Source organism: Echiichthys vipera (genome assembly GCF_963691815.1).
Source record: "Echiichthys vipera genome assembly, chromosome: 4".
In the NCBI taxonomy this organism is placed as follows: Eukaryota; Metazoa; Chordata; class Actinopteri; order Perciformes; family Trachinidae; genus Echiichthys; species Echiichthys vipera.
The window spans coordinates 27406811-27424671 of record NC_139829.1 but is presented as its reverse complement, the minus strand read 5'-3'; the positions used below and the strand labels follow the sequence as shown (position 1 = coordinate 27424671).

Below are 17861 nucleotides of genomic sequence, written 5' to 3'. Positions count from 1 at the left end.
AAAGGAAGGGAACTGACTGATGAAAGCCAACAACCAGCAACCTATTTATGTACCAGTATGTATGTGATGGCACTTTTATGTGCAAGCATGTATGTGTGTGAGTGAATAAAGGGTATGTAAAGGGAAAAAGAACAGTGCCACTCATGTCGTGGCTGGTCAGAAGTGAGATGGATGGCAGGTGCAGCACCTGAGAGCGGCTTTTCTCACACACTGTCAGCTTCAGTCTCCACAGCCATCCATCTTCTCTGCCCTGGTGCCTCCCCCTGGCCGCTGCCTCCTCAGGGCCTGCTAACCAAAGCCATGGACACTGGTCCATACTCCCAAACACTCAGAAGAGAAACGCCTCTTCCAGTCGCAGGGGATTTTTTTCTTTATTTTTTTTCCACAAGGTTGACTGAGAGAGAAAAGAGCTTGAGATAAGTCTTCTTGTTACTGCCACTTTTTATTAGTTAAACTCTGCTCCAAGCAGCTCAATACACAGGAGTTTCGTCACAGGAGGGCGTGTCATTCAGAAGTCATTACTAGATTAACAGTCCTCCTAGGTTTTCTCATTAATACACTGTGCAGGCCATCCTGATAACACCGGATTACATTGCACTTACAATTCTCTACAGTCAGCATCAAATATGAAATACAATATACAAATACATATTAGGAAGGGCAGAACTAAAAATCATACTGCAATTTTATGATATATTTTGCACGTGCCAGGTGCCTTAAGGACATTCTGGTACTGTGTCTCTATGGCAGTGTCAATCACTTTGGTCCAGAGTGAAATATCTCAACAATTGGATAGATTTCAATGAAATTTAGAGTACAGACACTCATGGATCCCAGAGGATGAATTAGGGATTAAATGGCTACTAGTTTATTGATGAACCGCAGTAAAATTCCAGACTGTTAGTGTTACCATTTTAAACTTTAATCATCATTAAAACCGCATTTGATTACAACACTTTTCATGGTCGGTTCATGTCCTGCATCAACCAAAGATAGCAACGTGGGTTTGTTTTGCATCAATTATGTTTGTGGTTTTCAATACATTATGTGTATAGTATACATTTTGAACATTTCAGCACATTTTAACAATACTGTGATATTGTTGATAACTGTAATAATTTCGGTCACTATAATCGTGATATGAAATTTTCATATCGTTTAATCTCTAGGTCTCTAGGTTTAGTCTCTAGTTTACATTTGTGGTTGTGAGGGAAATATCTCAGCAATTCAGACTGATCCATAATAAAAAATATTTTCAAATAGGCCTACTAATTCCAATAATAACCCAATAATATTGCAATACTTTTGGTATAAGCGTAACTCATCAGCCAGCTTTGTGTTTAGTGATATTTAGCAAATGTTAGCTTGCTAAACTAGGATGGTACTAGGATGGTAAAATGGTCAACATTATACCCACTAAACATTTGCATGTAAACTGTGTCATTGTGAGCATGTTAGCATGCTGATGTTAGCATTTAGCTCAAAGCACTACTGTGCTTCATGCTAGCATGGCTGTGGACCAGGGGTAGCCAATCCTGCTCCTGGAGAGGTACAGACCTGCATGTTTTAGATTTCTTCCTGCTCCTACACACCTGATTCTAATGATGTGCTCGTTATCGAGCAGGTGAAGCTTGCGTGGAATCAAGTGTGTTGGAGCAGGGAGAAACCTAAACCATGCAGGGCAGTAGCTCTCCAGGAGCAGGGTTGGCTACCCCTGCTGTAGACCAATGGTCCCCAAAGTGGGTGCTGTGACCACACCCTAGCAACCTAGGGCGCCATGATGGCAAGACAAAGGTGGGATACGGTTTTATTATATTACCGTTAATTTGTTGGAGTTTTTTTGTTTTGACGTTTCATCACATTAAAAAAATCTGCCATCAGACGACCATTTTAAAAACTCACTTAAGCCATAGCTAATAACATGACAACTCACAGTTGCCGGTTGTCATAGTAACACAACAAGTTTTCTGGCTGAGGAGTTTTTCAGGAGCTCAGCAGCCAGAATAATAGTGACTGTCAGAGCAAGCCAGGGAAAGATTTGACACGGTAAACAGAGCTAGAAAAATTCTGGTATGTCTCAACCTTGAACACTTACAGTCATTGACGACTGAAGCAGAGCTGTGGCAGATGGACATCCATCATTGTCCAATAGCATTTTTACTGTGGTATTGTGTATTCCCAACATCATATTTGTTGTGATGTAGCTCTTGTTTTTTCTGTCTGAAGGTGGAGAAAATGAAAATAAAATATGTTCAGTTACAGTACATGCAGACTGGTATACTGTGCAAGACCGGTTTAAATACCCTCCCCCTTTCATGGAAAGAAGGCAGGTAGAAATGAAAAAAGTCACAATTTGCAGTGTGACTTAAATTAAAAGTCGATTTAGTGTTTGTAGAAACAGAAATAATTAACACATGCCTTCTTGTTTTCAACTCATCTTTCCCGACCAGAATGTTGGAGTCTCTTAACATTAATGCTGCATGTGTTTTTCACTGAGCCACTGAATTGTTGGCTCTGCTGCCTCCTGGGATCCCTCAGACTGATAAAAACGAACTGACACACCCCTTTCTGTTCACTATACTGTCATTCACTCTAATGCAAAGTACACAGAGAAGCCAGTTTAATTTGCTATACTAACACAGAGACAAAGCTACAGTATTTGGCTCCTTTTTGTGCCATATTTGACCAAGCCTGTAAGAATTTACCATGTGTAAGTATGTACAAAGTCTTTCCATCCTGTCCGTCTGCTGCAGCAACCTCTGAGAGTGAGAGGTTAGAGGCTTCACCACACCTACCTCCTTTATGGTTAGGATACGGCCATTACGTGTTTACTGACTCTGAAACTGTGGCATTCAGCTGTGTTCAATCATGACCAGAAGATTCCACCTTTTAGCCCTCTGCTCCCCGGCAATCAAATAAATCAGCTGCTGTTGTGTGCAGCTGGAATGAAAACCAGCGGCCTCTGGGGTCACGATGGCACACGAGATTAAAACCACGATTGAAAAGACACCGTTCAGTCATCCTTTTTTAATTGTGACCTTTAACCTGAGCTCTTTGTGTGTTTGATCCATGAGCGGTGTCACAAATGCCACAAGATGAGCCAATTCCATTCTTTCTTACAAAGAGACGGAGGGAAAAAAAGGGATACCTTTCTATCTTGCACTCCTGTGGTTAAGGCACTAGGTTGTGTACAACGGAGACTTCCATGCTGAGATCAGTGGCCACTTGAGACCTTTCTGCCAGATTACATGCTGGATGTGCAGATGTTGGCACGGACAAGGGTTCACACATAGAGGCACACACAAATGTGCACACAAAACTCACCACAAATCCATTAAGAGATCATTAAGAGATCATCTAAAATATTTCAATTAGGAGTTTATGCATGTTGGTAGATTTGTTTTATTGTGCTAAACAGGGAGCAATGTCGCCTCTTCTTTTCAAAGTCAAACACCCGAGCCCAAAGCAGGAGATGTGCTCAGATTGCTGTTGCTCCTATCATAGATTACACCTCCTCAGAGACTCATAATGCGCTCAGCACTTTGTGTTTATCTCAAAGATTCAGAGATAAACCAAATAGCTTTGCATGATGAAAACCAAACATGAGGATGTTGTTCTGAACTATTTGAGACAACTTGTCTGAGCTCTTACTCAGTATTCAGGGAGTCTTATCAGGGCTACGGTTAAAGGTGCAATACTTGGTGAGAATAACTGACCTTACCATATGGATAATTAGTACTGCTGCAGAAGAGGACTGGATATTTACATGCGTGCATCCCCTGGCCTTACTTTGTTGCAATTCTTGTAGAAGAATATCTCATTAACATGGGAGCCACTGCAAGCTGCTTATGCTTGGGAAGCCCACCGGGAAGGTTTAAATGTTCGGCTTCATAATGCTTATCATTTACAAATTAGAGGCCACAAAAACTAATGGTCCATTAGCACATTTAAATAATGAGCACAAATAAGGATAGACAGAACAAATAATGTTTTCTTCCAAATACAAGGGGTGGTGGTAGTTAATCCCTGACTTTTATATTTGACACTTTTTTTTGGATGTTATTGATTACCTCTTTCAGGCTAGTAAATATTCAGTTTTATCAAATATTAGATATAGGAGGCAGCCTTTCTCTTACAGAAATCCTGGATTTATTGTGATAACCTGGAGGAGTTTGAATGAAAGACTCAAACATATTCTGGAAGTTTAAATCTACCATACACTTAATGATGATAATTTGTTTGTTTAAATGTTTGGTTAATTGTTCACATTGCGTGCCACTTACAGTTTAGAAAAATAAACATTCAGTGCCCCAAATTCCATTGGTTGTTAATACATGACATCTAACATTTAGACATTCTTGACCTTTTCGTTTTTTTGACTTTCCACAGAGCGACAGTAAAGAAAGGTGTGACCTTTCGAACAGCGACACCTAGTAACTCTTTACTGTGGGACATCACTCTGGATATGGGTGCAGATGGAGCCATTGCTGTTATTTGTCAGAGGAAGGCTCCCATACCTGGGAAAAGGCAAGTTGATTCTCTCCACATTTCTCTGTTTGACCGTGTATGTTGTTTGTTGTTGCTAGCAGTTTAACATATGTATAGGCTTAAATTGCTGTTGTTTGAATGGACAAATAACACTCAAATGGTCCAAAGGGAATTTTTCATGTACTGTTGGTTGCCAGTGTCTCTAGCTGATAAAACAGGCACTATTGTAATGTATGCCCTGCAAAGAGTATTGGTATTTGTCTCAGCACCTGTGGCGTAAAAGACAAATCATCTATGCTGTACAAGCCACACAACGGCTTACTGCGGGAGCATACTGTGCTGCTCTGTCCTGGGAGGACATTTCTTGCTGCCTCTTGTAAACAGCTATTGCTTTTCCCTCTTTATTGTCCACTTCTCATCTGTACTTTAATCATTTATAAACATTTACCCGCTGTGCACATCCATGCATTCCTTGTAAAACAGTAAAACCTGCAAGCAGGTAAGGTTGTGAGACATTTCCAAACAAAGCACTTAAACTATGTACAAGACATCTGCAGGTTGTGCTTTTAAGAAGTACTTAACTTGCCCCATAACCTCATTAAAGGGGGCTACATCCTTTCCTCAACAAGCAGCTTATCTCAGATGCCCTTTCATTTTCAGCTGAGTGCATTTCATTGAATTGAAGTGAGCTGAGTTAATTTAAGAGTTAAGTCATAAAAGCACGGCCCATGCCTCCCGAGAGGACAGCTTTTTTACTTTGCTTTCTTTTTTTTGTTTTTTTTTAAAAAAGGGCATACGAAACACAGGATAAAAAAAAAAGTGTGTCATGTCCTTTAAAGCTTCCTTTGTCTTGCCTTGCTGATATGAGACCAGCGTGTCATGGACAGCAATGCAAGTGGTTCTGTGGAGGATTGCTTAAGCACAGTGGTACTTTGAGCTAAATTCTAACATCAGCATGCTCACAATGACAATGCTTACATGTTGACGTATAGCAATAATAATGTTGACTATGCTAATGATGACAGAGGATAGTTGGACTCAATGACAAGAAGTTGCTTTATTTCCAGAAGACAAAGACTTTAACAACAGAAATGTCCTCTGTAACTAAAAATGACTTATTGTCAAAGCACAGTGGAAACCTTACATATAAGTTTAGCATGCGAACATTTGCTAATTAACACTAATCACATCTGAGGCTATTGATTTCATGCCAAATTGCATGCCTATCCACTCAATAGTGGACACATTTCACTCAAAACCACATGTCAACCTAGTGATGGCCCTGGAGGAAAAGTCAGGGCATCACCTAAATCCAGAAAAGACAAAAAGTCAGAGAAATCCCCACAGTGGTGCGACAGTGGACACTCTGCAGGGGTTCTGTTAGTTTCATGACATTTTAGAGAGGATTAGCTAAAATGACGGAGTGAAAGAATATGTTAACCCATAAAGAGGTTGTGATTAACAATGTCATAAGCCATGCCAAATGGGGAAAACAACTTAATGAGGTCAAACCAATAATGACATGCACATATACGGTCAGTGCTACGTCTCTGTTCTATTGTTGTATGACCTTTGATGAGGCAGTGTCAGACAAACACACCTGAGGGGATTTCTCTGACAAAAAGTCAGAGAAATCCCCTCAGGGGACCTTTGGATAGCTATTTGAGTCTGGATGTAAATTGTGCAATGACAAACTGACATTGTGCTGCTACTGTAGCGTAGCAGAATCATCTTGGTGAACTGTCGTAGCTGACCATCCGGCAACATAACGTTCATCAGAATACTTTTTTTTGATGTTGTGGTGCACTTGCTAATATTAATTCTTTGTTTTGCCGTTTAAGCTTGCCAGTGCTCCCAAAAACAGTTCCATTAAGATTCAACTCATTCAACAGTAAGATTATGCTGCCTCTGGAGCAGCTCCAAGACAAGACATGCTTGTAAAACTAAAGCTCTAATCTGTGTTTGAATGGTTGGCATAACTGGAAAGGAGCAAGCAACTTTCTCAGGATGAAAATAATACTAATAAAAGTAAACAAAGAAAAAGATTTCTGAACTTTGCTTTAATATAATGTATAAAAAGATTATTTAACCTCAGTACAGAGAAAAGTTTAACATTCCTGGAGCTAAATGTGTGTTTGTCTGACACTGCCTCATCAAAGGTCATACAACAATAGAACAGAGACGTAGCACCGACCTTATATGTGCATGTCATTATTGGTTTGACCTCATTAAGTTGTTTTCCCCATTTGGCATGGCTTATGACATTGTTTATCACAACCTCTTTATGGGTTAACATATTCTTTCACTCCATCATTTTAGCTAATCCTCTCTAAAATGTCATGAAACTAACAGAACCCCTGCAGAGTGTCCACTGTCGCACCACTGTGGGGATTTCTGTGACTTTTTGTCTTTTCTGGATTTAGTGCGCACTAAAAGTATTTGCTGTATCTGTACATTAAAGCTTTTTTTATCCTCTGTCACAGCAGCTTAGCTTGGATCTTAATATTAAAGTGCTGCTACTTACAGACAGACTGTAAACAAGTTTTTGAAGCATCGTCCGCCTGCAAGCCTCAGAACTGAGGGCGTACATAGCACGCCGTCATCCCAGATATCTGTGTTAATACATACTTATAAGGGTATATATGTATGCTTATGCGAGTCAAGCATATCTTGTTTTGATACTTGACTAGAATGTCATTATTATCATTTAATCTCAGGTCTCAGGAGCAATATGCTGAGATTATTCAATTACACTAAATCTCTGTCTTGCCCTTAATAAGGGCACATATAATGGAGCGCTGAGTGAGGGGATACAGAGAAGGACTTTATTATGCTTTGGTGTTCAGTTTGGAACTTAATGGAGGATTAACAAAATATGATTTGCAGTTTCCCCAATTGTTGTTACTTTAATGCAGAAAGGCAGCGGGTATGCAGCCCGTTAGAGGTCATTTTCACACAGCACACAGGACTTACTGGGTGTGTGCACAGCTCTGACAGATATTTATAACATATACAGTACACACAGATGCAGTGGGTCTGATAATGTTCATGTGGGTATGTGCATGCTTACTGTGTTTTTGTCCACTAATATATCTTTTCTATAGTTTAATACGATGCCAAGAAATAAAACCCAGGATACTAGGGGAAAATTGAATTCATGGCTAGGACACTCTGTTCTAGCTGGCAACACTGAGAGGCCATTATAAGTTACAAAGGCTTATACTTTGTTGTGTACGCAGGATTCTTCTGTCCTTGGACCACCTTTTATTCAGTTCACATTCACCAGCACCGGCAATAGTGCCAGCCCCAGCACAGAGGAATTTAGCTCTACTCCTTTTTGGTTTAGTTTGTGAAAGTGCCTACAGATGCAAAGCCCTCTACTAAAAAAAAAAGGGGACTGGATCTTGTCGCATCTACTGGGATCACATTTCGCTCCTAAAAAATCTCTATTCGCTTTCTTTCCACAGGGACAAATTCATAACAACTCTATGAATTTTGAGCTGGTAGTCTCCAAAATCCCAGTCTCTTTCTACTTTTCTTTTAACAGCCCCAACAGTTTCCTAAATGTGAAATAAAGGCGGTCTGATAGTACACATTAAAGTAATGACTGAATCCATGAATAGTGATTTGGTAATTGCAGCTAATATAATAATAATGCATTTGCATCAGATAGTAAATAAGGTGTGCTTGTTGCATTCGGAAGTGTCAATATGTCACAGCAGCAATGTTACCTCATCATTTTTCGATACCTCTGGTTTGGTGTTAAAGTGATTGTGTGACTATGAGGATTAAAGTTTGGCAGCTATCTGTCTTATCTTGGATTCACACCGACTCGTCCTGTACTGAGAGCAATGAGCCACAGGCTGAAGTGCGGGATGCACTGCAGTATAATCACTGCACCTTTCCTCAGACATGATTATCTCTACAGGAATTTCATGTGTGGCGAGAACTTCAGACCCTAATGGCAAAATAATCCTGTTACATATCGGTGGCTGTGACAGAAAGATTCTGTCTCTCTTGTGCTAATTTGCATTAGGAAGTTGAAAGAATTAGATCCTTCAGACACGCGTCAAAACACAAATGTGGCACTTTTTGCACCAAATCATATTAAATATAATAGCATAGTAGTGTACATTTTACAGCGTGTTGTTGTTGCACATCCACTTTTCCAAGGTTATTTTCAAGAAGCCCTTTCAGAAAACCGCAACATTTGCTCTATTGTAATTATATGAATGCATGAGTGGTATGCATATCTTTCTAACTCATCTTGCTTCCCCTTCAGGCTTGAGAGCAGTCTGCTGGAGGTACTTCAGATGGATTTCGAGGTGGAAGAGCTTAGCAGTCCTCTCGACAGTCAAGTGATCATATGGAAGCTGGAACTACCATCCACATCCAAAAACGCAGCCAAGACTGAAGGAGCCATGAGAATTTATACAACTCAGAGAGACTTTGTTGGCCTGGCCCCTCTTGTAATGGTGAGTTAGCTGACAGCTTCCATGTCGCAACTTATCATTATTAAAATCAACATTGACAGCAGCGTTTCCAATAACGCCAACACTTGAACTGCGTACTTTGAGTGTTGGTGGATGAAGATATCATAAAATGCACTTTGCTTTGATCCATTTGTGTCTGTTTTTTGCATACACAGGCAGCTAGATATGCTTTGGATGGTTTCGTAAATGGGTTCTATTTTGAGCAGAGTGTGACCTTGTATTGTTGACTGTCAGCAAGCTGATGTCTCTCTTCTGTGTTGTTCTGCTCTGTTCTGGCGTGCAATATGTGGTCATCCTCTCCTCCGAACAGCTGCTTCATGTGCTTCTATTTTAGTGCCGCAGGCCCCTTTATCATGCTACCTCTATAATTAATCCATGATATAATCTCCACCACTATATATGGAATGTAACACAAGAGTTTACACCGCATTGAGTTACAAAATTGAATCTGAGGTATGTATCACCTGAGCCAGTGACTTCTTACCCATTGTTTGCAGGAATGACAGCCTGTCACATACTACTGGCGAGACACCATTTCTCTGTTTCTTCGCATTTATTCAACCACATAGTTTTGATGATGATACGTACAATAAAAAGTTAAAGGTCCCGTATTATAAAAAGTGACATACAGCGCTATATAAATACCGTGAAAGTATCGAAATGCTCAGAGAAATGCACAAAGCCCGTATTCACAAACTGTGACTTTAAATGAGCTGTCAGGACTTCGGTATGGTTGTGATGTCACAACAATGCTATACATAGGTAGAAAAGGCCGTTACAGGGCCGTTGCCGTAATTTTCAGGCTTCAGTGCCAATACAGACAGACGTTTTGTTTTTCGGAAGAGGGACTTAAAGAGACAGGCGCTACATCCATTGACTGTATAAAAAAGATGGACATAGTTTCCAGGTCTGAAAAATGAAGCCAATGCCGAACTGCCAGGTTGCATAAATAAGTCTGATTGTATAGAAGTCAATGTGAAAATGACCCTGCTTCTCACATGATGTATTGTTCAGTAAACATGTTACTAATGAGTTAATCGTCTCAACTGCTAGTTTCAAGTCTTCTTCAAAAAAGTATGATGTTCATTTTGTTATTGATGGTCCCATTTAGAGTAAAACAGGTGATAAAGCAGAGTATGCTTTAGGAAATGGCTGTGTTAGCGTAAGGACAGAGGTTTAATAATACATATACAGGGCATTGTGTACTAGCGTTGTGTAGCGCAATACCAGTAGAAACTCTACTGTACTCCACTTGAAGAAACTGCAATTACAAGTATGAATCTGAAATGAGCATGATATGGCACCGTTAAGAATTATTATACTTTATGCTATACGTTTGGGCAGCAAGTCACTTATATTTCACAGTGCTGTCTGCCACATTTCCATCATTCCGTGGTGCCTCAGTGCTTGAAGTTATGAGGATACGCTACAGTATCCTGATTGGTGAATTTGTCATGGTTCATCTCTCTTGTGGATTAGAAGCTGACCTCAGGCAGAGGGCCAAACACGAGGAGATTTGATGGCTGGCTCAAGGGGACATTAGCGCTGACTGATCACTCTCTGCCTTGCTTTGTGAACTCCATCTGGTGCTGCTGCTCAATACTTCTATATAATGGTGAAAACCTCACTGACACAGGCTCCAGATCTGTATTTTTAATTATATCGTAATGGCAAAAAAAATAGTTATTTCGGCTTCATTTAAACCAGTTTTACAGTTGAGGGACACGTATCCATCTGCTTCATATCCGTACTCTGAGTGGCCAAGTGTCTCTTCAAATTTGATTCAACTGATCATTCACAGGACTTGACCAGGCTACACTCCACTGCTCTCAGACTAAATTACTCACAGGATATTTAATTATTTCAACTTCAGTTAAAACAGTGTGTTTTTACAGAGGAGAACACATATCCATCTGCTTCATGTTCATGCTTTGATTGTCCATTCATGCATACAAACCCATGCACAGAGTGAGACAGAAATATACAATTATCACAACAACAACAACAGTAGCCTACTTATAATCGTATTCATAGCACTTGACACCTCGCCTCTCATTGACCATTCACACTCATCCTAAGAGCACTTGGACAAGGGGACCCCGGGTTCAAACAACCAATGCTGTGATTAGTGGACGACTCTGCTCTACCTGCCACAGCCGCTCTATTTAATAATACATTGAGCATGAAAGAACAGGCTGTACTATAAATGTAGAGATTATTTTAGTCCACGTGTCCATGCTTCTAGTTATTTGATCGTGCTTGAGTTTGAGTGGATATGGCATCACTCTGAGGGACATGTCTGTGCAGAAAAGCCCAAGATTAGCTTTCTCTTCCATGTGGTGACCGGGCCATCACCCAGCCTCAACTCTGCTCCCCACCTCCCCTGGCTTCCTAAAGGGGGACTAGCCTTCTTACCTCATCAGGACTGCCGAGTCACTGAGTTACACTTCATTGCCCGTCTCACCTACCTTCCTCCTCTACTTGTACTCCACAGTGCTCTTCTGAAATGCACATAGTATGATTTGCAATAGTATGTTTGCACATTTTGTTTACTCTATAGCATGATTTTCCATTAACTATCATACATGGTTTTACATCTCAACAGCATTGTTATGAGGATACCTCCTCAATGGTCTTTTGGGGCGAAATAAAGGTTGATTTATTGAAGTTGATGATTCTATGGAAGTCAGCAACATGTAAGCTCTTGGCTGATTTTCCTGGCCTTTCTGCAGGACACAGAGATCCTGAATACAGCTGTTCTGACTGGAAAGAAGGTGGTGATGCCAGTGAGGACAGTAGCTGTGGAAGAAGACGGAGTAGTCACTGATGTGTCTGACTACACGGACTGTAGCTCGGCTGATGAAGATGTACTCAAGGTAGGATTTCCTCCTCCTGCTCCTTGTTAAATGTCTCCACATAATCTCGAGGGAACAATAACCATTTTTGGTGTCCTCTGTTTCACACATTCCGAGTAAAAGGATTTAACTGTAGCGTAAATGGCTTTTTAAAACTATTTCATTATCGGGGCACGTTGCCAATGAAAAAATAATGTGAATTTCCTTTTTTTGTTTACACCTTTGTAGTCAACCTTTATCTGTTTTGGTGCAGAAATACTGTGTGAAAAACCTCTAAATGGTGAGCTGAGAACAAAACATTTATTAGCAGCAGTAAATGCAAGAATGTGAGATGTTTGCATCTTGTCTGTCTGCTCTGATGGCTGACGCTAAGGTGCAGGGGGACAATTCAGAGTGGCTGTAAAAAGAAAAGGAGGGGGGCAAGGTTGGTTTCACTTGTGATGGTGAGGAAGGACAGATGCAGACAAATAAGTTGTACCAAAGTCACCTCTGCTCTCTGTCTCTTTTCCACACAGTAAAACACACTATTAGTTGGGCCCTGACACCAGCGCCCATCAATCTTCCAGACAATGAACGACCACTGAGTTAAATCTTCACCACCAGACCTCACTGTCTGCCAGTGCCACTGTGCTCTTGTCCTGTGACTTGCCACTTTTATTCTGTGAACCTGAGCACAATTGACTGCCAAAAGCCGGCTTTGTTTCCCGATGAAACTGAAAGGCAGGCCTCTTCCCCCTGAGGTCAAAGCCTGTGACTGTACTTACTCAAGGGTAAAGTGGCATTGTAAACAGATAATCAAGACATGCAGTAGACTACAGTCCTCTAATATGATTTTTTTGCTGCAATATATCCCAGAGCAGGCTTAGCAAACAACAGGTGTCTCTGCTAATAAATAAATATTGCAGTCTGCTCAAAGGGTTGTTCCATGATAGGATTCAGTCAGTCCATACAGTAAGTGCACACGTATTAAGTGCAGTTGGGTGTCAGTTATAAGAAAAGCAGGATAACTTGTGGAATGATGATGTCCAGAGGCTGATGGCGGGCTTAATCGTTATTTTCAACCCTGCAATGTAGCTGTCTTTGCTGTTGTTCTAAGCTTACAGCTCTCAGTGTATTTGCTGACCAGAGAGCAGTTTCAGTCAAAAATATTCCCTTTAATCTTCTTAGTCTAACAGCTTGACTCAGATATCTTTTCTCTTCTGGTGTGCCTGAAGAGTATCAAATCTGCTAGTGATAGATAGGGAAGGATTTATCTAGAATGGATAGCTCATGACAAAACAAAAGCAAAACAAAGTCTAATCTACCATGATGGAAAGGTTTTCTAAATGTGCATGAATGATGGAGAGACTTACAATGTGCATGTCTATGTCAGTTCAGGATTGAAAATCGACAGTTTTATGAAGCAGAGGCATATTGAGCAAAGACTTCTACTTAGTTGATTAATCAGGAATTTTTATGGCATAGCAAAGCAATTTGACTAAATGATTTACATCAAGCCTGAACTCAGTGGACACTTGAACTTAATTTGGCCCTTTTCAATGATCCATTCTGCATACTCATTAAAACTGTGTTTTATTTGCACAAGGAAACTGTCATAGTTGTGTCAGTCAAGCGTGCATTTCAGTATTTTGTATTTATTTATTTATTTCTAGCCTTTCTTTAATTCTCTCCCCAGTGATGAAAGTCAAATAATTTAAAACATTTTTTTTAAATAAATTTAAAAGGAATATCTATTTTGACACCATAAAAACAGGGATATTCTTGGTTGCAGAATGAGATTGTAACTAGGATGAGTGGGTGGATGACACTTTCAAATCAAACATTTGGATTGAACTGATGTTTCAAAATGAACACGGCACATGTAAGTTCAGTATAAATGCGTCTCTGAAGAAAAAAGAAATGAGCAAAGCGTCTTAGATCATGGATGACTGGATGACTGCCTCCACGCCAAATTAAAAACACAAGAACTCTAGGCAACTTCACTGGAAATCAGTCCTTGTCTATTGTTCCATGCTTGCATTCGAAATTTTCCATAACAACTGTAAATCTGCTGTTTGGATATAAATCAAGCATAGGATTATTTGCAGGGAAGAGGCCAGGGCATCTCAGTTAACAGCAAGGATGACACATAGTAACGTGGTCATTCTACAGCTTAAGCTCTGGTCATGGATGCAGGATGACTGATGCTCAGATGCACTGATGACACAAGATCCTCTCAAAAACTGCGTGTCCCTGTGTGACAGCACAGCCTCTAGCAAACTGTTGGGTTCACAAGAAAAAGAGTGGGCGTTTTTGCTATTCGTATTCCTCCTTAGGCTATCTGTCAAAGTCACTCTTTTTTCTCCCCTGTGCACTTTCAGGGGCTGGTGACTGAATTTCAATGTCGTGTTAATTATCCAATTTGTTTAAAGCAGTGAGTGTTGAGAAGACCAAGGAAAACCTCCCAACTTGTGTCCCAAAATGTCCATGAGATCTTTGAGCCGCCGCCCAAACTTGCCAAGGTCACCTTTGAAATCACGGTATAATGAATGCATTTGTCTGTGAAGGACTGATGTTCAGCACTGCACCACATGATATTTTGATTAACATAAAATTGCAATGCTGCCTCTTCCTAACGCTTCGGACCGGTGATCATCGCTGTAGTTTATTACAGCCAGCAGACATTACTATGGTAACACATGCAGTGCAAAACTGCCGCAAGGCCATTTGTTGTTGTACGAATGGCCTATTTGTTAAAATAGTGACTTTTACGAGAATATTTGATTATTTTTTGTCATTGGTTAGATGACTAACATCTCCCTCATTGACAACCCGGTCTGAGTTTGATATAGATTGTTTACACAAACGTACTTACACAAACTCTTTGATATTATCAGGGAAATTAAAATGATGAGATATTCATGTACTGATGAATTGTTCTGTTTACATATTATATGCCCCTATCCAGGTATCGGACCGATGTGACTATGTTTTTATGAATGGCAAAGAGACAAAGGGCAAGATGAAGTTGATGGTGAACTTTACCTACAGCTACCTAAGTGCTCAGCTCGAAATGAACGTGTGGATGCCCCGTCTCCCCCTCCAGATTGAGGTGACGGACACAGAGCTGAGCCAGATCAAAAGCTGGAGGGTACCTATACTAACCTCAAAAAGGTGGGACATAGAAGCAAACAATTTATTTAACTTAAAAACTCCTCTTATTTGGTTTTTAGATAGGATTTCTAGAAGCACCCTTTGACCCATACAAATCCAAATCATATCTCTCCCAGGGTTTAGGGTTTTGATTCCATTACGTAATGTACTGCAATATTTCAATGTGATCCAATCAAGCAAAGAGATGGCGCAGAGTGATTGGAGTATATCAGGTCAAAGCAGCTACCATGTGACAGGTGTGACTTGCATGTGTGTTTTTGTGCTAATGTCCCAGACCTGGCTGGAACAGTGAAGAAGACGACAGGAAGGGGAAGGGCTGCATGCTGCAGTTTCAGCATGCCCTGGTGCGGGTGCTGACTCACTTTGTGGCAGAGCCAGAGGACCCTCAGGATCCTAAGGCCTATTTCCTGGGCTCAGATTGGCAGGTGGATGTCACAAGGCTGGTTCGATACTTCATGAAGGTCGAGGACTCTCGAGTGGCAAGGCTGCAGGCAGGAAGGGTGCTGTCAGGACGAGACGTCGGGACCACCTCTATCCAGGTAATGGACTGAACTACTGCTTGGATTAACCTTAGTCCAAACAACCTGTTACTAATGTCATAGCAAAAAGCAGCTAGAACCTGGATTGGATGAATTAGTTTACTCTGTGAGTAGACAAAAGTTGTCTAGTTTTACAAGGCCATACATGGGGCACAATAAATAATTTCCCGTATCTGATAATGTTCTGTGACAGGTGTTTTCTCCACTGTCTGACGTAATCTTGGCTAAGACAACTATCAAAGTTGTAGATGACAAAGTGACCATCACAGAGTTGGGAGTCCAGCTGGTCACAGGCCTCTCCATGACTCTACAGCTAAGTGCCGGAAGCAATCGGGCCATCCTGGCTACCACAACCACACAGGAGATTTTACAGAGCCCAAAACAGGTAACACTGTAAATCAATTACAGTTTCTAAAAGATGAAAAAGTAGATTAAAAGCACAACTATAATTTCTCCTATTTTCTGTACTTTCAGGAAGCTTTGGTCAGTGCCTGGGTGCAGTTCAGTGATGGAAACCAGACGCCTCTTGACATTTATGATCCTGCTTTCTACAGAGTGACAGTGACATCTCTAGATCTGGGGGTGGTGTCTGTGCAGGAAACAACTCCCGCTGTGGTAGCAGAAGGTGAGGGTGAGGGAGTCCTGGTCAGAGTAGAGATGTCCATCTGTGAGTCATGCCAGAAGTCTAAACGCAAAAGCACAGTTGCTGTGGGCACCGGAAGCCTCAAGGTCAAGTTTCAATTGAACAGTCAACGCACAGATGACAATACCAGCAGCACTGACAGTAGCACTGTTAGTTTAAAGGACAACAGCAGTGACTATGGGAATGATGGGAAAGAGATGGACAGCGAGAGGAAACAGAGGAAGCCACCCCAGGGTCCTCCACCTCGCAGCTCAACCTCAGATAGAGAGGAGAGTGCCATGCAGAAGACCACAACCACAATCAAATCTACACAAAGAACCTTCATCACCAGTGGCAGCCTCGGAGGAGTGGGCAAAACCAGCAATTCAGGAGACCCTGGCAGTCCTACCAGCATAGTGAATATCAGCCTAATGAACAGCCCCAGTGACAGCAGCAAAGCATATGGCTCAGACAATATGATAGTGGAGGATATGGGCAGTGTTAGCTTTACCAGCACTGTAAAGGCTCCTGGGAACCTGGTGAACTATAACAACTTTCCTACCAAGGTGGAGGTACCAGGGCAGGAAATGGCAGAGGTAGAAATTGGTGGTGAAGAAATGCTGGCCAACAGGCCCCTCACAGACTTGGAGATTGGCATGTACGCTCTGTTGGGAGTCTTCTGCCTGGCCATTCTTGTCTTTCTGGTTAATTGCATCTCATATGTTGTAAAATTTAGGCACAAGAAGCCTCCATCTCATGGCCAGGAGCCCACAGGGCACAGACATGATTGGGTATGGCTTGGCACAGATGCTGAGCTGGTGATGAGTGTGCCAGGCAGTCCTGTCCAGCAAGACTCCCAAACTACAACCACTGTCATAGACATTGGGCCTGATAAGACCGCCACTCTGTCCAGAAGGCCCAGCTGCCTGGCCTCGGTTACAGACTCGCCTATCAGCTGCGTGGGCTCCCATAGGAGCAAACCTATGCACACAGAGTCCCTCCACTCACCCACCAGCAAGAGAAAGAGAGTCCAGTTCACCACCTTCTCCACTCTGGAGCGCCAGCATTCACCACATCTCCCGCCAAGGGAGAATGGCCATGGCATCCACTGGGTTGGAAAGGAGGACAGTTGTGAGGAGGAACCCCAAGTGCCCATTACAGAGCCTGGGGACCAGTTATAATACAGAACCTGATAAGACCTCACATGTACAGTAGATGTGGCTTTGATCACCTCAATGCCTTTGTTAACTCTAATAACTGTCTAAATGTGATTTTGGAATTGCCCTCTACATTTCATTACCTGTCAAGGCCTTTTATATGTACATGTTCTGTATATTATTGTTAATAATTGAGTGTGGATGCGTGTTAGGTGGTTGAGCAGATGGACTCTTATTTACACAATGTTTAAAGCCACCAAATGATACTGCTGCATGTGGATATTTACTTCTCTAAATTATTGCACTCCCATGCTGGTATGCGCAGTGTAAAGACACACTGAAAAAGAATCCAAAATAAATACATTTATTATCGGTCATAATACATAGTAATAATAATAATACAGTCTGACAGATATGGGTTTCACAAAATATGTGGCTTTGATTAAACATAATTCGAACTGAAATAGGTGTTTTCTATTACGCAATATCAAAGACCCTTATCTTTGTAAATTTAAGTTGATCTAATTTGTTTTTTTTTCCATTAAAACACTATG

At 41.2% G+C, this 17861-nt stretch overlaps 1 protein-coding gene across 1 annotated transcript in view; it reads left to right on the top strand.

Moving 5' to 3' along the window:
- LOC310945807 (transmembrane protein 132D) overlaps window positions 1-17331 on the top strand; it is a gene marked incomplete at both ends in the record, with an annotated part of 29037 nt that extends 11706 nt beyond the window's left edge. Inside the window, 7 exons of the mRNA XM_083912019.1 lie at window positions 4390-4527; window positions 8771-8963; window positions 11714-11857; window positions 14784-14989; window positions 15264-15528; window positions 15722-15913; window positions 16003-17331. Of these exons, the coding sequence (XP_083768145.1) occupies window positions 4390-4527; window positions 8771-8963; window positions 11714-11857; window positions 14784-14989; window positions 15264-15528; window positions 15722-15913; window positions 16003-17331 (2467 nt within the window). The remainder of the gene's footprint in view (window positions 1-4389; window positions 4528-8770; window positions 8964-11713; window positions 11858-14783; window positions 14990-15263; window positions 15529-15721; window positions 15914-16002) is intronic.
- Window positions 17332-17861: the final 530 nt, after the last annotated feature.